Here is a 21,349-nt window from a genome sequence, read left to right as displayed (position 1 = left end):
GAAGAAAAAACAGAAATCCGTTCCATTTCAAACACAATCAATTGGAAAACATCAAGCTGACCAAGCACGGGGAAATCGTGAGCGAATACGACGTGAACGTTCCCCAGCGACAAGCCATCGCACCCTACCTGGATTTGATGAAAAGGGTGGCCGTCTTAAACACCAGAGAAGACATGGACCCCCTTTCCACGACTATATTAATGGGTACAACCTGTATTGTTTTGATTTGACCAACGACCACGGAGCCGACGGTAACTACTTTCATCTGAAAGAGACAGGTGAACTGAATTTGGAACTCAAGTTCGGTGAGGCCCCGACAAATCACCTCAGTCTTGTTCTGTTTGCCGACTACGACAATGTCTTGGAAATCGACCACTTACGAAACATCATCACCGATTGGTGAGGCTCTCTCCAATGGACAACTGACACGAGCTTTAAAAAAACATCTCCCCGCTCCCATTTTCGAAGGCGTGTGTGCTCGTAATCACCTGGATATACTGCACCCGTCCTCGTACCCCAAAGCCTACGTCATCAACACGGATGACGAAGACCAACCGGGCAAACATTGGACCGTGTTTGTGTGTGAAGGGCCAAATCACGTCACCTTCTTTGATTCCTATGGTTGCCCCCCTGATATCTATGGAGACGCCTTTCGACGTTTCGTTCAAGATCAACGACTCGACTACCAACCCAGATGGATTCAAGGACTCGACAGTGTCGTGTGCGGATATTATTGCTTGTATTTTCTGTGTCATCGATTTCACGTTCCTTCCCCATATCCCCTTTCCGTTTTCGGTCGCTTGTATCGTGTAAACGATATACTCGTCGAACAATGGGCTAGGGATCATTTTCCCAACTTGTAAGAGGAACAGAAAAAGGGTCAACGATGTCGATGCTTTTTTGCTCTGTAAATATGTTTTTTGTAAGTTAGATTTGTCATGATAAAAAGTTTTGTTCAATAAAATGTCGACAACATATCACGTGTCTGTTTTTCTTGTGACTTCATGGTTTTTTGTGACGTCATGCTATTCTGATTGGTGAAAAATGGTATCGTCCCAACACCTTAGACTCGCCCCGTCCCGAGCCATAAATAGGAGTGTCGAAGCCACCTCGGTGGAAGCGGACGTAAAACACAACTAACAACTAACTAACTAACCAAAAGAAGTCACAAGCAAAATGGATCGACCTCAAACAGATCGTAGATTTTGTACGACTTGTCGGGGATATTACCCCATGTTTAAGGGGAACCGACCAGAAGCAGATTACCTAGTCTGCTTCTGGTGTGGAACCGAAATTGGGAACACCGACCATAGACGGCGCAAGCATTCAGTGAAATGCACCAAAAAACCCAATCGGTGGGAGCAGCCGAAGTGCTCCTGTTAGCCCTTTTCAGGGCCAACCAACGGCCCTTTTCAGGGCCAACTTAATCAATGCAAAAGCGTTGTTTCCCCTTCCCCCTCCTCTCCCTTCTTCTGCTCTCTTCTTCTTCTTCTTCTCCTCTTCTGCTCTCTCTCTCTCTCTCTCTCTTCCCACGCACGTGCAGGGGGTCACACACATGCAAGGTCACGCACCTGCAAGGGGTCACTCAATGCAAGGTCACGCACCTGCAATGTCACGGGGTCATGCACGTGCAAGGTCACGTGCACGCACATGCACGCACACGCAAAAAAATGGCTGTACAAGCCCCCTAACTACTCACTTCAACTTGCAATGAAATGGGCTCAACTGAAATTTAAGAATTTGCATATTGTTCTTTGTCAATCTAATTTAAACAATATTTCATTAAATAAACTGAACTGGATTGAACAACAGGCAAAGGCCTATATAAGTTCTCTCCAAACATATAAAATAGTTAAATCTTATGTTTACAATAAACAAAGGGTGGACATATGTATTGGTAGTGAGTTACAAACATATATATATATGTTACAGTTAATATGTATAATCAGGGAATATGTATAATCCCTGAAAATTTCAGTGATTATGTATATTCCCTGATTCACTCAGTGAGTATGTATATTCCCTGAAATTTTCAGGGATTATACATATTCCCTGAATGCTTATAAATGAGATACCAACACAGTTTACAGTTGTTTTCTTTATTACATTCCAACCCTAAACGACATGTCACACATGACACATGTCAGTGTACACAGTTGTCTCAAATATGTATTCATCAGTTGTACCAAAAGAAACATCTCATGACATTTCTGATGTTTTCATCAAACTAATTTATAACATCATGAAATAACTAGACACAGTTGTTTCAGATATTTGTCATCAACACAGGGTATAAATTGTACAAAATGCCATATGCATGTATCGCATGAAACTTCTGACATGGATATCAGACTAACTTTTGTTTTTACAGGAGAGTGAGGGGTGACACCTTGAATTACACTTGACACCAGACTTGTAGCACTTGCATTTATTTGTTTGACATCTTTTTGTCCCAGCACAGTTACATTTGGCAAATCCCTGTCCATTACATATCGATTCAGACTGAACAGCTGATCTCAGAGACACAGTACAGTCGGTAGACATGTCGGTCAGATTGTACAGCGCTGTGGCATACACGTCAAACTGGTTGCGGGAATACTTCCCACTCAGGATTCCAGCTTTCACAGCAATAGTGTACATGTCAGTGTCACTAATGTCAGTCACAACACCAATCAAATTGCGAGGATCAGCTCTACCTCTATCTACTGCGGGAATTAAGATTGTTACATTGTCACCAACTTTCACTTCTGACAGCACAACTTTACTTCTTTTCACCATCTTCTCAGCTTGTTGCAACTGGGATTCTGCAGCACGCTTCCTCTGGGTCTGAATTTCTTCTTGTCGGGTTTCAATGACATCTTGAGTTGGTGCTGGTTCTGTGTCTGGTTCTGTTGTTGGAGTTGGTGCTGGTTCTGTGTCTGGTTCTGTTGTTGGAGCTGGGGAGATGATGTTGAGCAGATCTTCTTCAGTTTGGAGTCTGGATATGATCTCTGCTGGAAGACTGGGTGTTGTAAGGCCGACCTTTGCATCGGAACCGAGAAGAGCAGCAAAGGGAGTTCTCTTGATACCGCTATGATAACTTGAGTTCTTCTGAAACTGGACAAATTTCAAACCAACAGTCCATTCAGTTGTGTTGTTGTCGGATAACCAGGCAGTGAGCATATCCTTTACATCGCAGTTGGCTCTCTCTACAGAACCTTGAGACTGTGGATGTCTGGGCTTGCCATGAACAATGACAAGACGTGGCCATAGCTATTCAATAATCTGAGCAGTGAATTCTGACTCATTGTCACTTTGGAGGATAGATGGAGCGCCTAGCATCAAAAATATGTCTAACAACTGAAATGCAACTTCGACTACACGTTTCGATGTCAGCGCTCTGAGAACAGAAAACTTGGTGAGATGATCTTGATAATGCATACTCAATTTGTACTGTCCGTGACACATCGATTGCATATCTATCAGGTCAACTTGGGCTCTGGCTCCAAAATCTGTAGAGGTGATGGGCTTCACAACAACACCTTTGGTTGTGGTTCTCTTTTTCTTCTGTTGACAGGGAACGCAGGAAGATTTGAAGATAGTCACAGCTTCTTGGGTGATGTTGGCATACTTCTTGCTGAGTTCTTTCATCATTTTATACCTTCCACCATGACCTGTTGCAATGTGGGCTTTCTGGATGATGTCAAAGCTATGTTCAATAGAGGCAAAATATACTGGTTCTTCACTACCATCTCTCTTGCGAATCAGCTTCTTCACGTCACCACATTCAAGAACTTCATACTTCTTTAGTAAGTAGTACTGGTGTGGAGACTTCTTGCTTGAAGAATTAGCATCAAGCAACTCACTAACGATCTTCTGGTAATCATCTTTAGGAATGAGGACGCGCTTGTTGACAGTGTGCATCTGATACAGTTGATCTCTAAACTGTACCTCTCTATCTGAATCCATTTTGGAAATAGTGAGGATCCACACACAGATATGTCTTTTATATCATTAACTTCATTAAGCAGCAGTAAATGGTATGTTATGAAAGCAGAAAACACCTGTTTACGCATTAATCCCCTTCTTTAGACAAACAATCTAGAATGAAACAGTTTAACAACAACACTAATTGTTATGTAAACAAACACTAACAATAGTGATTGTTTAAAGCACTAAACAAACACTAGTAGCAAACATTGTCATCACAACAAACAGAGATCATTTCAGGTATGCACCAATTGGTAAGAAAACTCATCCTTCTCTAAACCTACGTATTAAAATAGCCATGATTAAAGGTAGTTCTTTGATCACATAATGTTAAAAATTATATCAAAATAAGAACATTTATTATAAACTATGTTTCATACATGCATTTAAGGTTATGAAAATAGAAAAATATTAAATAATGTAAACATTTCCTTATCACGTGTTAGTCATTTCCTACACTTAACACTCATAGGAAAATCATTGTCTTTAGTTTAATATTAAAATGAAGATAATACAGATATACATATGGCTGTCACTTGCAGGTAAATAGCATTTATTATGTTATTTGTTTTTCTCTAACTTAGGACATGATACATCACCCTTTCTATACTATTCAAAAAAAGTAGGGGATATTTGATTTTGGGGCATAATACTAAAATATGCAAATGACTACGAAAAAAGTCACTATAGAACCTAACAGAAGAAACATTTCCAGTTACATGTGACGCCCAAACGCACCAATAGCTACCGCATGGAATGCAGGTGATGCTTGGGATCATCATGGGGGTCCAACCCAAGATTTGCACGACTCTGACTTTGAATGTTACAGTCATTGTGGCATTGAATTTTGATATGCGTCGGCTTACCCAAAATGAAAGGTTACGTGCCCTTGGCATGCTACAGATCGGCACAACACAGGCGGTTTTGGCGCGGACGATGAATGTTTCTCAGTCTGTCATAAGCAGGCTATGGTCCAGATACTGTAATACACAATCTGTACAGGACAGACCACGCTCAGGTCGACCAAGGGCGACAACTCAAGCCCAGGATCGATTTATTCGTACCTTGGCCTTGAGAAATCGTGTCATCACAGCAAATCAGATCAGCGCTCGTCTTCAAACAGACACTGGTGTGAAAGTGAGTGGCCAGACGATTCGGAATCGACTGCATAGGGGTCACCTTCGCGCCCGACGTCCTCGCGTGATCCCTTGTTTGAGAGATCATCACATTCAGGCAAGACGTCGTTGGTGTAGGGATCGTCAACACTGGGATAATCGACGCAGGAGCAATGTGATGTTTTCAGATGAGTCAAGGTTCACTGTTGATTTTTTGGACAGACGTAGGAGGGTGTGGCGTCGTCGAAACGAGCGCTTCCAAGACGTTAACGTCATCAGACATGATCGATTTGGGGGTGGTTCTGTTATGGTGTGGGGAGGCATCACTGTTGCTGGAAGAACGGCTTTACATGTTGTTGCAGGGCGTGTTACAGGCCAGTACTACCGGGACAACATCTTGGCAGTCCATGTTGTGCCGTTCGCACGACGTCATGGCCGCCGTTTCATCTTCCAGGATGACAACGCAAGATGTCACAGGGCCAGGATCGTTACAGGTTACCTCCAACAACAGAACATCACCACATTACCTTGGCCAGCACTGAGTCCCGAACTCTCCCCCATCGAGCATGTCTGGGACATGCTTGGACTGAGGTTACGTCAACGTCAACAACGTCCTGCCAATGTCCAAGAACTTGCTGCTGCGTTGCAACAGGAATGGGACAATCTGGACCAAAATGACCTTAGACGTCTCATTAGGAGTATGCCACGTCGGATCAATGCTTGTTTGGCAAACAGAGGAGGATTTACCCGTTACTGACTTGGTTGTGATGCTGTGGTAACTTTGCTGTTTGACCCCGGGTATCATTTTACCCTTATAATGGTCAGTCTGTGCCTTACTTAGTCTAACGATCTTCAACGGAATTATCAGTGAAATGAAATTCGTTCGTGTGTCAGTTATCGCTCGTTACTTCAGTCAGTTATATAGAAGGATAACTCGTGTTTGTCATGTTTGTCGTCACTTCCCGTTTCTTCACGTGCTTGTTACATATATCCCTTATACAATGATCTCTGTGTTAAAATTATATTTGGGATGTATTTAACCAGTTCTATCACATATTTTATAATGATTGACACCAATATTGTCCTTTAAGAGTATTTGGTGTTATGTTGTGTCACGGTGAAAGTTTCCTCATTTTATTGGACACATTTTCCTTGTTTAGAATAACATACAGTGGCAATTGACGTGCTTTTTGTCTACACAAATGGTGGCTACCCCTCCTCGAATTCCAACTGTCAAGGGATCTATTACGTGCACGTCAATGTACACATTCAAATCCTTGCTAATCAATGCAGATGATGGAAATCTGGCGTAAATGTTACAGACCAACTCAGCGCCAGTGAGCAAATGTTTGGATATATAAAGGCGCTATATAAATCCATTATTATTATTATACCCGAAATGCAATGGAATGGGGTTTAACGCCCTAAGTTGTTGCTACGATGGGGCTTATGAAGACGGGATTGACTAAGCACCTTCTTGTGTCAGGCTCGCGGCCAACACCTGGAATAAACCACACAGAAAATAGCTCTTGTGTTGGATCTCAACACAGAGACTTGTGTGAAAATTATTCTACACAAGTTTGTGTTGGTTTGCACTGTATTAACACAAACTTGTGTTCTTTTTCATGCATTAACACAAACTTGGGTAGGTTTATAAAATATTGTTTTTTTTCCACATAATTAACCCAAATAATATGTACCGTCAACAACAAACTTGGGTAGGTTTATAAAATATTGTTTTTTTCCACATAATTAACACAAATAATATGTACCGTCAACAAATAATGAATGAACTCCATAAAAAGTCTGAATTCGGGAGTCCACAAGTTAAAGAGGTCGAATTATGACTAAGTACGTAATACTTTTTTTTTTTTTAAAAAAAAACCTAATATTTTAGTTACTTAACTCAGACAATAGTCAGACATACATGAATGTCTCCATAAAAAGTCTGAATTCGGGAGTCCACAAGTTTAAGAGTTCGAATTATGACTACGTACGTAATACTTCATTTTTTTAAAAATTACTTTAGTTCCTTTACTCAAACAATAGCCAGACATACTTGAATGTATTAAGTTGTCTGTAGTTAAAAATGTTTTCAAGATGCCTATTGTTATTGACCCAATAAATTTGTAGATCAAAAGGAATATATAATTTGTGAATTGTAGAACACTGGTGTTTTCAAAAGTTAAAGTTAAAAATCTTAGTTAAATTCTCTTTTGATGTATTGGTTGATCAAATCGAAACTGGACATTATTGGTTAACTGCAAATTCTAGGATATTATATTGGCGACGTTCAGTTAGATATCTGAACGGAGTAGGCTATATTTAGCCCATTTAAGTTGGCATCAACAGCGTGCTGAGTAATATGGTTTTTGAGTAGTAATATTTTTTAAAAATATAATGGTCACAGAGAATACAAGAACACGGGTTTGTAAATATTTACAAATTTAATACCAATAGCGTCGATTTTGTTTCTATGTATATTAATGAGTTGTTTCGTTTAAAAGAAACAACGATAACTTCATGTTTCTGAAATCGTGCATAATTACCATCAGATGTTCGGCGCCGCGCCATTGTCCGAATACTTAGGATCGATCCAGCAGGTAAGAATCTGTCTTGAATGTATTTGCTTAAGGATTGAACATCTTTGTTTGTTTCATAATTATTTTGTTCTTACATTCTGCCAAACATAGAAATAAACCCAGGCATGGACTAGATAATAAATAACAAACGCATAAATATATATTTTCCTCAAACATTTCTTTCAGCCTTTTTTATTTATATGCCTTGACCTTGACCTTCACGTATACGGTATTCCAGTAGACCATTACCCCCCACCCCCATATAAAATAAAAGTACTTCTTATTTGAAATGATATTTGGCATATAAAGAGTGAAGAGACTTTCATCTTGCTAGAAAAATACTGGATTCCCCATGGTATCACAAACTGGAGGTCGAACTGTGAGAAAATTGGCAATCTTAAATAGCATCAATTGCGGAAAAAGAAATGAGCAAAGAATGATCCATAAATTTACTTAAAGGGGCATTGTGAAAGATTAGCTAACGAGGTGACAGTTGTTGCTATAATAGTTCAAAAGTAAATGTAGATAATGAAAACAGAATATACTGAAAATTTCAGTCAAATTGCTTAGCTATGAACTGAGATATTTGCTATTGAATTTTGTTTTATTTTGTGATTGGGGTGGAGGAATCTGTCATTATGTAACACAATTTTATTAGTATTGGAATTAACTTAGTTTAATAGCATTGCAAATGTATATTTAGTATTGATTTGGCAGTATTAATTTAATTTTTTACTATCAATTTATTATTAATTTATTATTATGTCATTTATCAAACATTACAGTTTAAACAGACCAAAAGGAGGTGTGGTGCATGTGGAAGGTTGCTCTACAGGATATAAATTGTAAAATACAATACATGTGTTTGTTGGTGGCTATACACAAGTTTGTATATAACAACACAAGTTTCTTAAATTTCTACCCAAGTTTCACACCTAACTTGTGTTGAAAATAACATAAGTTTGTGTTATTTCAAAAAATTTCTTTTTTACAGTGCACGAACATCGTGCAGTATCCTTTGAGCCAGCCTACCTCAAACAGTTTCAAAAGCAGGTCGATTCATAACGAAAATATAGCTTTAAACAATAAATTTTACAATAAACCCAAACACTTTGCCTCTAAAAGTGGAATCTATGCTCTATGAGAATGGCTGTGTTAAATCACATACTGTCCACTGGCAACGTTTATTTACTTTTATTTGATGACTGCTTACAGAAGTTTTAAACATTGTGTAAAAAGAATCAGTTCAAATCTGTTTGTAGTAGATGTAATAATTGCTACTTTAAAATCATTAAATGTCTTAAAGATATAAAGTTAATATTTACCTCCATCGACTATAAATGCAGTGTATTTACATAAACCATGTTTCAAAATAAACCCAAACCAGCTAACTGGAGGATATAATTTTAGTACATTGCCAAATATATGTTTTATTACTGCAATTATTTTTTAAACATAGATATATAATGTAAAAAGGTGTCATGCTCTTCATTGCAAATTGGGCAAGGAAAATATTAAATATAAATAGCACCTTTCATCAACTTCTCTGTCAATTATTAATTGGATTAATTGGATAACAGTAGATCAGTTTAATAAATATAGCATTTATTTACAACGGGAACCGAAAATCAAATAAATACATAAATACAATACGAATATCAACAATAGTGGAACTTAAACTATACAGAAACACATCAGGACGGTACATTAACTATAGTAAATCCACCATTCCTCTCTTCTGCCAAGGTAGCGGCTGAACTCCGGTGAGTCCATGCACTCGTCCAAGCCTCTCTACTTCTCTCGTCTCCACCCTGTGCGTCTGTCTAACTGTCGTCCTGGAATTTTAGACAAGTGTTTCCTAAGAAACTTGCCAGAGGAAGCCACAAAATAGGTTTGATCTAGCTTATTTGGATAAGACACAATGTCTTTGCAGGGAAGCTCCAGGTGTAAGAAAAGAAAGAATAGCTATAGTCTGCGCAGTCTGGAGCGCTTTGCCATAATGCTACGATCTCAGGTGTGGTAGGGCCCGTCACATGTCCGACCTAGGTTCAGGGACGTATACTGTCAGGAAAATGTATAAGAGTCATCATCATATATGGTATTATTTATTTATCAGATTATGGTATCTGTGATTGCACTTTGTATTTCCTTTGAAGTCATTACCAGGTCATGGTATGATGCAATGACCACTGCATTTCCTTTGAAGTTATGCCGAGTGTTGTACACAGATCATGTGTAGCCCGTAAAGGACATATTAGATTAATTACAGGTTTAATTAGAACAGAGACAGCCGTGACTTAACCGAAGTATATACAGAGTTGAAAAGTCAATATCATATATATTATCAGAAAACTGCTGGAGGTCAATAAGTTCTATGCACCTAAATGGTCGTTCAATTTGATGAATGGTATAGAGTACTTTGTCACACCGTTTCTGTGTAAACTAAATGGATAATCGAGACTTTGTACTTGACACTCTCGACTATCTATGCTATTTCTTGTCAAAACACCATACATTCATTTTGGAATTATCTTTTGTTGAACAAGGATAGCAAGAAAATGAAATAAAATGTGATTTTATGGCATGTCAGCACCAACCGGGTTAATTTTAGCAAAACCGTTATCTAAATCTTATATAATACCCTTTTAAAGAATCGCACAATTGAATCATTTTAATTTGTATAATGTCTGTAGTTTAATTATTTATAGGATATCTATTTAAATATTTGGTTCCATATTTGTGATTAGAACGTTGATTTTATTTCTCTTTCAGTGGCCATGGTTGATGGTAAATCAGCGTATGCTTGCTATGGTCGCATTGGTTCACCGTGTACGAATACTACGTTAACTTGTAAAGATGGTCAAGCGATTGCTATGGAAGGGATAAGCGATAAAAATAAAATTACAATTGGACCTTCCGACAAACAATGTAAAAGTGAAACAGAATGTAGTAATGATGAGTGCTGTCGACTATCACCAAACGGTGAACCAATTGTACCCCGAGATGACGATCGCCTTCCAGTTTATGGCCAATGTGCAAATCAACAATCGTGTACCGTTACCGCTTCGTATCCATATATACCGAGTAATTCTGGTTATATACAGTATGTTTACTTCTGTATAGACGGTAAGTACCAGTAGACCTTCTGTATCGACGGTAAGTACCAGTAGACCTTCTGAAGAGACTGACCAAATAGTCAGGTCACAACCCCCAGATTCCTGGCCATTTCTCGGGGAACAAAGTTTGACGCTGGTTGCGGATAGGATGACTCCTATTCAATGTATCTGCAGTTTGCTACCTCCGAAATCTACGGGAAAACTCCAGGGTATCCAAAAATGATCTGAAATTGACTTGGACAAGCATTTTTGGCGAAATTAATCAATTCCATAGGGTTTGTTAGTCACTCCTTTTGGACAGTTTCCGATTTATTTCAAAAATGGTTGATCCAATATGACCGTCAAAATCTTAAACACATGTTTTCTGCGAATTTTGAGTCATACTGCGGAATACATTATTATATATTGCATTATAATGTATTATGATAACTGAGATATGTGAGGGGGGGGGGGGCTAAATGGTTAGCGTGTGCGCGCTGTATCATAAAGTCTGTCATTGAGTCAACTGGGGTTGTTTCGATTCCCCGGTTGTACGTGACAAGGAGTAGGGTCGCCTGTCGAACCTCGTGGGTTTTCTCCGTGTCCTCCGGTTTCCTCCCACTGCTAAAGACCCTACGCACAAGCGAATTATTGAATATGTTCGTCCCGAAATGACCTAATTTGTGTCGAGTGGACGTTAAACCTTAATTCTCTCTCTCTCTCTCTGAAATATATGTAGGATAAGATTCATGGATGTGTGGACAATTTATGGTTGTTATTATTACACGTGTAGGTTTATAGTTGCGAAAATGCTTAATTTTAGTATGCTATCCCCTTTCAAAGTGGTTCTATCAGCTTGGAAAAGGCATTTTCGAGTATCTCGTCCCGAAAAAAAACCTCACTTCATAATCCACCATTGGCTCTTTGGAATGATTAGTAAATAGGAGGTGTTTGTCTTCATGATACATACCTGATGCTCTATGTCTAAGTGTTTAAACAACCTCTCAATCAATACTCCCAAAATAACATCAATTCTCAATCTGAGTGCGCAATTCCGATAGATTTTTTAAAATACTCAGATTCTGAACACATGTTTTCTGAGATGAACGAGTCATACTGCGAAATACATTATTATATAGTGCATTATAATGTATTATGGTAGTTGTAATATATGAAGGTCCCGTGTATATATTGGAATGCACGTAAAAGATCCCCTGAAATTCGATATAAGAGTAGGCGATAGTGCCGCTGCCCGGGCAAAATTTCCCTCATAGCACACTGTATGGCGTATGCCCGTCTTCATTAGCCCAGTATAGGAGCGGAACAGTAGGACGTTAAACCTCATTTCATTTCATTTCATTTTGTAATATATGAAGGATAAGATTCATGGATGCCTTGTCTGTTGTAAAAATGCTTAATTTTAGTATGCCATCTCTTTTCAAATTAGTTCCTTCAACTTGTAAATGGCATACCCATGCTTCCCGTACACTACAACCCCTGAAACGGCATCGCACACGTGTATGTTGCTAATGGTACTGAACGAATACTTTTCGAGCCAATTTATGTCGCCATTTTGGATTGTGGCGGCCATTTTGGATTAACCATAGAAAATTATATATTACACAGGTCATTTCGTCAACAATGTTTGTCAAGGTCAATTCCAGATCATTTGGATTTTCAGCTCTCTTGGATTTAGCCCGTAGTTTTCAGAGGTAACAAACTACAAATATGTTTACTAGGATGCCTTCTATTAGCAACCATCGTCACGGGATCCGAGAGTTCTGACACGACTACTAAGCGAAAGTTAAGAAAACCTACGTTAACCTATTTGCATTTTTCTTTTTATTACTTTAAAAGACATTTTTATGCTAGGCACTAGTGCGAACGGAGGAATTTCGTGTTATAATAGTTCAGATATGCATTTAATAGGTTATTGTAGTAAGTTGCTAAGAACTAAAGCTCAATAGTTATACGCATATTGGAAAGAAATGACTACAAATAATATTCTGATAACAACTTTTATTTATTTTGATTTCCATACACCATCTATGTTATGCGCGTACATTTTGTAAAAACAGTAGTGGTTAATTTCTGTACACCATCCTGGTTACATATTCTATGTTCAAGATGGTGTCCTTGTGGCTGCGCATGTGAAAGTGCACTCACATTTTGTTAATTTGTGTCGTAAGTTCCTGGATTTAGATTCTTAAATGTTGGATCTGTGTGTTCCATTAACTTTCCAGATCAGTAAAGTGATAAAATTATCCCTCATAATTTGGTGTTAAATTTTGAACCAAACTATCTGTGATCTTGTTTAAGTTGAAGACTTGAATTCATTTGATTTTCGCTCAAAGGATTAATTAGATTTACAGCTATCGCTATCATTAACACTCCAAAGTGAGAACATTTTCTAACACCTAGTGCATTCTTAGAGGATTTAATTGTTGCGCGATACAAATATCATTATTATTATTATTATTAAATGTACATTTTAGTTGGTGTTTTGTGTTCTATATTTGCACAGATCCACAGAAACAATCCATTCATATTAAGAATGATATTGACATGGGTATTAACAAAGATATGTTCATCTATCTTAATGGTACACCTGACTCACGGAAACAGTCACCAAGATGTTGTCAATTCACCAGTTCTGAACCAATAACTATCATTACCTATTACGTCAACCTTCATGTGGAATCCTGTACAAGTATTAAGATTGGGAATGGAACTCTATTCAATTGTAGTGGAGATCGAGCCATTGTGTTGAAAAAGAAATTGGGCTTGGAAGATAAACGAATTGATATCGATAATCTCTCAGTTCAACCACGTGACATTATTTGGATAAAACTGAAATACGGTATGATTGTTACATTCTTTATGACATTTCTCTCAATGGCCACGCCTAGGAGTCTTAAACGTCAGCTGTAATATATATTTGAATTCAGTAATTTGAGTCAATACTGGTATATTTGAGTGTGATAAAAAAAAGTTTTTTTCTGTGATTTTTAACCCCTTTCTTATTTTAATCTTATTGGCGCTACCCATAATATTTTTTTTAGTTTTTAACATCTGTAAATTATTGGTTCCTACATTGTTAAAATGTCTTTTTTTCAACGTGAAACCACCGGGGTCATACACGGGCCTATAATATTTACCCCATTTTTAGTTTTATTTAACATGTAAGATTAAACATGCATTATGCAAGAGCTAAATCTTCCTATTGCAGGTCTTTCTTTAGGCCTGAAATGTTTTCTAATTAACTGATCCAGGCCTTAATCAACTCTCGATGGCATCAGATTTCTCCGATATTAAATAGATTAGAATGGTTCAGCGATACTTTGATTTAATCAAATATGGAGGACCGAGATATAGCTTCGATCAACCAGTACGGTGGTTGAAATTATTGCACACGTCTGTCAAACATTCAAAGGCTAATATCTTCGCTTGCAATAGAGTAATTTGAATGAAATTTTCAAATTATTCATTTTACATCATCTACTTTCGAACTATTATAGCAAGAATGGCTAGTTTTTTTTATCTAAATCTTACATAATGTATCTTTAAGTATCTGAATATGTTTTCAGCTCCTGGTTCCCAGTTTAATATATCATGTCGATCTTGTATTCCAGCTGAAACAACTTCAACAGGTTCAGTATAATTGTTTCGTGAATATTACATAGGCTAAGCCTGTTCCCCAATTCAGATATCCTGAATAAAAATATTGTTTATAAACAAAATAAACAACTGATTCTAACTTCTAGATACTTTACTACACCTGATTGTGATACCTAAGGCCATATCGTGTAACCCCGCTTCATTTACCTCTTGCAGTACACTACATCAACCAATTATTAAAATATCCCATCAACTTTAAAATGCGAGGAAGAAGCATAGTAAAATACATCCGCACAGTCTGTCAATTTAACGTAGCCGCCATTACAGTCTATCATTTTAACGTAGCCACCATTACAGTCTATCAACGTAACGTCGCCCCATGGTACCGTCTATCAACGTAACGTCGCCCCATGGTACCGTCTATCAGGGTAACGTAGCTGCCATTACAGTCGATCAATTTACAGGAGAGCGGTCATATAGAATTTGCCTGTTCCTTATTCCCTTTTAATTTTTGAATTGAAAATTGGTTAAAAATAATGTTTCTTTGTCCCCTTTGAGGGTGACATGATTGGATGATTACCAACGTTCCCGTTCACCGTGATATAGCTGCCCACACTAAGATTACATGTAATCTGCATTAGCCCATCCCATTTAATTTCAGATGACAACAACTCTATTATGGTTTTATTATTGTCGGCTTGTCGCGGGATTTGATTCTGTGGATTAATTGCATGTTTTGTTTTTTTCAAAAAATGTTCCCTTCGTGACTTTAATTATAATAATAATATAAAGTGTACATTAATCCACAAGCGGTACAATATCTACCGAGTATGTAGGATACATATACAACCTGATTACCCCCCTTTACCCTTGAAGTCTTTAAATATTAGAAAAATAACCAACCTATGCTATACAACCTATGCTATACAGCAGTTTTTTCTGATGTAATTGCCTACATCATGCTACAGGTGCCCACACACCATCCTACAAGTACCCATTTACGGTTGGGTAGACTGTATGTCATATTCAATAACTCGACAATCTTTAGGTATTCACTAATCTTTAAAAAATAGCTATTTACTAATCTTTAAAAATACCTATTTACTAATCTTTAGAAATAGCTATTTACTAATCTAAAAAATATAGCTATTTATTATTCGTTAGGAAGAGCTATTTACTAATCTTTAGAAATAGCTATTTACTAATCTTAAGAAATAGCTATTTACTGATGGTTAGGAAGAGCTATTTACTCATCTGTAGAAATAGCTATTTACTAATCTTTAGGAATAGCTATTTACTAGTCTTTAAAAGGGGGGTTGGGTAGCCGAATGGTTAGCATACGTCCTGTCATTGAGTCAACTGGCGTGGTTTCGAATCCCCGGTTGTACGTGACAAGGAGTAGGGTCGCCTGTCCAACCCCGTGGGTTTTCTCCAGGTCCTCCGGTTTCCCCCCACTGCTAAAGACCCCTACGCGCAAGCGAATTATTGAAATAAAATTAAACCATATGTTAGTCCCGAAATGACCTAGTTTGTGTCAAGTGGACGCTAAACCCCATCTCTCTCTCTCTCAGTCTTTAAAAATAAATATTTACTAATCTTTAAAAAAATATATCTCATCGTTAAAATTAGATATTTACTAATCTTCAAAATTACATATTTACTAATCTTCAAAATTACATATTTATTAATCTTCAAAATCTAATCTTTAAAATTAGATAATTACTCATATTTAATATCAAATCTTTAAAAATAGATGTTCACTGATCACTAAAATTGATATTTACTCATCTTTAGAATTGGATTACTAATGCGCTGTATTATCGTCAAGTATTACAAGTAGTTATTATTATAAGGTATAATTCTTTGATAAACATTATTAGACCACATTAACTTGGGTATAATCTTATTATTGTTTATATATAAATATACAGCGAAAGAAATAATAAACAAGTCGATTCCCTTATAATTTTTTAACATGAACAATTAATGGTAACAATTAATGGGGTCAGCCAAATTCAACATTTTAATTTAGTTTAAATCAATTGGTTTAGCTGCCGTAGGGGCCATGGTGATTCAATGTATATAACGGTAGGTCACTCAGCAGGGAATCAGTCTATTCGATGCCTTGCTTAAAGTCTGGCAAGGGCTAAGCTACTAATCCCTCAGACAGAGAGAGAGGGGGGAGAAAAAAAATGGGGTTTAACGTCCACTCAACACAAACCAGTTCATTTCGGAACTAACATATGGTTTGACTTTATTTCAATAATTCGCTTGCGTGTAGGAGTCTTTAGCAGTGGGGGGAAACCGGAGGACCTGGAGAAAACCCACGAGGTTGGAAATCCCTCATAGGTACACAGCTGTACTCACGAGACTTCATCAATGTTAATGTATACTCAGATTGATTATTGACCATGTAATTAAATAGCAACGTTACATAATTTCCCAGTTGGAATTCAGTTGGGTTAAAAACATGTTCACCAATGTGGATCACGGCACATAAAGATGACAGCGGTCTGATTATGTAGGGAGCATCGTAGATTGATGTAGTTTTCAATTCAACATGTCTTTGTAAATATTACGGAAATGAATCAGTAAAATAGACGACAATTGTTCTCAAAACACATATTAATGTAATATGTAAAATCGTCATGGTAATATCTAATCAGTTATGTTTGGAGAAATACTCTTGAACCCATACTTCTCTACCATGCACCAGCCGTGTAGTGATATAACATATAACAATGTTCATTGTATCTTAGAACTTTGATTTTATTTTTGTTTCAGTGGCTACAAATGATGATAAATCACCGCATGCACGTCCATCTTCTACCAGTACAGCTTGTAAAAAAGGTGACGTAATAGAAAAATAATCACAATTGGTCGCGTTCTTAAAAACAATCAAAATGACACTGAAGATTGGTGTCGACCACTATCAGACGATAAACTGTTTATGACAAATATGCAAATAAGCAATTATGTGCCGTTACCTCTACGAATACATATATTTTCTCGACATTTGATATCCGACATGCATATACATCTATTAGAAAATATATCTACTTAACGTTATCGCCATGACAGTCTATCAATTAAATCTAACGTAAATCTAACGTCGCTGCCATTACACAGTCTATCAATTTAACGTATCTTTAGAATTGGATTACTAATGCGCTGTATTATCGTCAAGTATTACAAGTAGTTATTATTATAAGGTATAATTCTTTGATAAACATTATTAGACCACATTAACTTGGGTATAATCTTATTATTGTTTATATATAAATATACAGCGAAAGAAATAATAAACAAGTCGATTCCCTTATAATTTTTTAACATGAACAATTAATGGTAACAATTAATGGGGTCAGCCAAATTCAACATTTTAATTTAGTTTAAATCAATTGGTTTAGCTGCCGTAGGGGCCATGGTGATTCAATGTATATAACGGTAGGTCACTCAGCAGGGAATCAGTCTATTCGATGCCTTGCTTAAAGTCTGGCAAGGGCTAAGCTACTAATCCCTCAGACAGAGAGAGAGGGGGGAGAAAAAAAATGGGGTTTAACGTCCACTCAACACAAACCAGTTCATTTCGGAACTAACATATGGTTTGACTTTATTTCAATAATTCGCTTGCGTGTAGGAGTCTTTAGCAGTGCGGGGAAACCGGAGGACCTGGAGAAAACCCACGAGGTTGGAAATCCCTCATAGGTACACAGCTGTACTCACGAGACTTCATCAATGTTAATGTATACTCAGATTGATTATTGACCATGTAATTAAATAGCAACGTTACATAATTTCCCAGTTGGAATTCAGTTGGGTTAAAAACATGTTCACCAATGTGGATCACGGCACATAAAGATGACAGCGGTCTGATTATGTAGGGAGCATCGTAGATTGATGTAGTTTTCAATTCAACATGTCTTTGTAAATATTACGGAAATGAATCAGTAAAATAGACGACAATTGTTCTCAAAACACATATTAATGTAATATGTAAAATCGTCATGGTAATATCTAATCAGTTATGTTTGGAGAAATACTCTTGAACCCATACTTCTCTACCATGCACCAGCCGTGTAGTGATATAACATATAACAATGTTCATTGTATCCTAGAACTTTGATTTTATTTTTGTTTCAGTGGCTACAAATGATGATAAATCACCGCATGCACGTCCATCTTCTACCAGTACAGCTTGTAAAAAAGGTGACGTAATAGAAAAATAATCACAATTGGTCGCGTTCTTAAAAACAATCAAAATGACACTGAAGATTGGTGTCGACCACTATCAGACGATAAACTAATTGGACTCCGATTTACAAATCGCCATGCTGTTTATGACAAATATGCAAATAAGCAATCATGTGCCGTTACCTCTACGAATACATATATTTTCTCGACATTTGATATCCGACATGCATATACATCTATTAGAAAATATATCTACTTAACGTTATCGCCATGACAGTCTATCAATTAAATCTAACGTAAATCTAACGTCGCTGCCATTACAGTCTATCAATTTAACGTCGCTGCCATTACAAAGACTATCAATTTAACCTCGCTGCCATTACTGTGTATCAATTTAACCTCGCTACCATTACAGTCTATCAATTTAACCTCGCTGTCATTACATAGTCTATCAATTTAACGTAGCTGCCATTACACAGTCTATCAATTTAACGTAGCTGCCATTACACAGTCTATCAATTTAACGTAGCTGTTATTACAGTCTATCAATTTAACCTCGCTGCAGTGACAGTATATCAATTTAACCTCGCTGCCGCGACAGTATATTAGTTTGACGTTGCCTTAACTGCAATGTATCCATTTACCATCACGGGAGACTGTTCTTATAGGCCGTTCAACTTTTCGAATTAATATTGAGTGAGACATGGATGATTTCTACTGTTCACGTTCTCTATGCGACAGCAGCTCACACTCAGATTAAAACTAATATTTATTTTCCCAACTAGTCCGGTGGCTGAATTTATAAAACCGAGTTTTTTGAGTAGATTTCGAATCTGGACGGTGATCAGGCGTTTGTGGGGACGTTTTCGAGATACCGGGGATGTCAACAATTGTAGAAAAAATTGATAAAGTTGACATAAAATTAATGATGGTCATGTTATATACTATAGAAAGATAAATTTCTAGGACTGTCCATCTCTAAATAACTCTATATGATGACGTGGACAACTGGTTTGATTTGTAGAAAGGTAGGGCGGAGAGGGGGGGGGGGATTAATTGGGTTCATTTTAATATAAATGATGATTTTCTTAGAGCTTGGTAAAACATTCATTTTTAATGCCGCTGCACATCTCTACATATGTGTATTATATTCCAATTGTGTCGGGGCGGGGTTGCAAAATGTATTTTTGGGGACACAAACCACTTGGCTCAAAATTGACCATAAAAGTGACTTCTCCTTAGCTGTTTCATCATCCAAGATATTAAATTACTAGCAGGAGTCAAAATTTGTCCTGGGCCAAATTAGCCGGGGTCCCAAATTCGCCAGGGCCTCACGTTCACCCTGTGCACAAATTCGAGGACCTAAAACATTTACGGCGACATGCTTGTTAATTTGATACCACAAATGTGGCTGTGATATGATATTTACCTATAATAGGATACTATAATTATATATAATATTGTTGTATTTTATTCCCTTTGCTGTAATTTGTGTCAAAAATCTATTATACAGTGAAAAGTCAGGTACATAATAATGCTTCTTGTAGACTCCGTGGCGCAACGGTAGCGCGTCTGACTCCAGATCAGAAGGTTGCGTGTTCAAATCACGTCGGGGTCAATTGAAAATCGTCTTTTGTCCCAAATCCACAGGGGTGGAACCAATAGCCCGATTCGGAAGATAAATAATTGAAATCCTCCCCCCCCCCCACAAAAAGAGAAAAACTCGTCACGCCCACAGCCACAAATGTGGCTGTGATATGATATTTACCTATAATAGGATACTATAATTATATATAATATTGTTGTATTTTATTCTAGGTGGACACGGTTTCCGAATTGCAACAATTGTTTTATCGTGTGTGTGCTCCTTACAGTTGCTGTTGATAATAATAATAATAATAATATCCGTTCGTTTACATAGGTAAGATGATGGTTTTGTTAACTGGGCCCACAGTGGAATCGTGATCATTATCGAGTGATATCCGTATGCTTATTCATTAAGGGTTAATATATTCGTATGGATATTCATTAAGGGCTAATATATTCGTATAAATATTCATTAAAGGTTGAGATATTCGTATGAATATTCATTTAGGGTTGAGATATTTGTATGAATATTCATTAAGGGTTGAGATATTTGTATGAATATTCATTAAGGGCTAATATATTTGTATGAATATTCATTAAGGGCTAATATATTCGTATGAATATTCATTAAGGATAATCAGCTGTTGTTAAACACACGTCCAATAAAAAGAACAAATGGCCCCTTTTCAATGAGTTTGTAACCTCTCGGTTCGATATCGATAAAATTAGTGTGTACTACTGAAATGGTCGGGCTCGGATTCGATGTCTAAATCGTGATTTGTTTCGCGCCAAATCAATGAAAACAGTTTTGTGTGATTACGCCACTATGTATGTACATATGGAATCACAAACTATTTCACAGCGGTAATGTGAAAACTTTCTTTAACTATTGTTCTAAATGGCTGACTTTTAAAGTCACGCCCAGTATACTTCTATGGCGTCACCAACACATGCTTGTTTACATCGGATGTAGTAATGCAAACTGATCCAGGCTGAATTGCCGTGTTTTACTCGCATTACGCATCCTCGTATTATTTTATGTACCTATGCACATAGGAGATTTTTTAAATCGTGATATATACTCCAATTAAAAAAAAATGTTTCATAATTAAATTGAGAGCTAATTAACTCATACCGATGTAACCCGTATATGTTTTGCTAGATCTTTCTTGCCAAGAGATGATAAATC

At 37.2% G+C, this 21,349-nt stretch overlaps 1 protein-coding gene and 1 non-coding gene across 6 annotated transcripts in view; both read left to right on the top strand.

The window, feature by feature from the left end:
- The window catches only part of LOC126823967 (uncharacterized), a 60,599-nt gene that overhangs the window by 16,273 nt on the left and 22,977 nt on the right, over positions 1–21,349 (top strand). For 2 of the 5 annotated variants that reach the window (XM_056101957.1, XM_050553042.2), the window contains exons 2-7: positions 10,439–10,792; positions 13,286–13,621; positions 14,349–14,411; positions 17,164–17,229; positions 18,523–18,588; positions 20,392–20,494. In XM_056101957.1, coding sequence (XP_055957932.1) covers positions 10,439–10,792; positions 13,286–13,621; positions 14,349–14,411; positions 17,164–17,229; positions 18,523–18,588; positions 20,392–20,494 — 988 coding nt within the window. Of the gene's footprint in view, positions 1–4,479; positions 4,512–10,438; positions 10,793–13,285; positions 13,622–14,348; positions 14,412–17,163; positions 17,230–18,522; positions 18,589–20,391; positions 20,495–21,349 lie in introns of those variants that run through there. The other 3 variants (XM_050553040.2, XM_056101959.1, XM_056101958.1) reach the window with 3 other exon arrangements.
- On the top strand, positions 20,120–20,191 carry Trnaw-cca (transfer RNA tryptophan (anticodon CCA)). The gene has a single exon. It is a non-coding gene; the product is annotated as a tRNA-Trp (tRNA).

The sequence above is a fragment of the Patella vulgata genome, chromosome 6, assembly GCF_932274485.2.
Source record: "Patella vulgata chromosome 6, xgPatVulg1.2, whole genome shotgun sequence".
Classification (NCBI taxonomy): Eukaryota; Metazoa; Mollusca; class Gastropoda; family Patellidae; genus Patella; species Patella vulgata.
The sequence above is the reverse complement of the archived record's forward strand: the minus strand, read 5'-3'. Positions and strand labels throughout refer to the sequence as shown.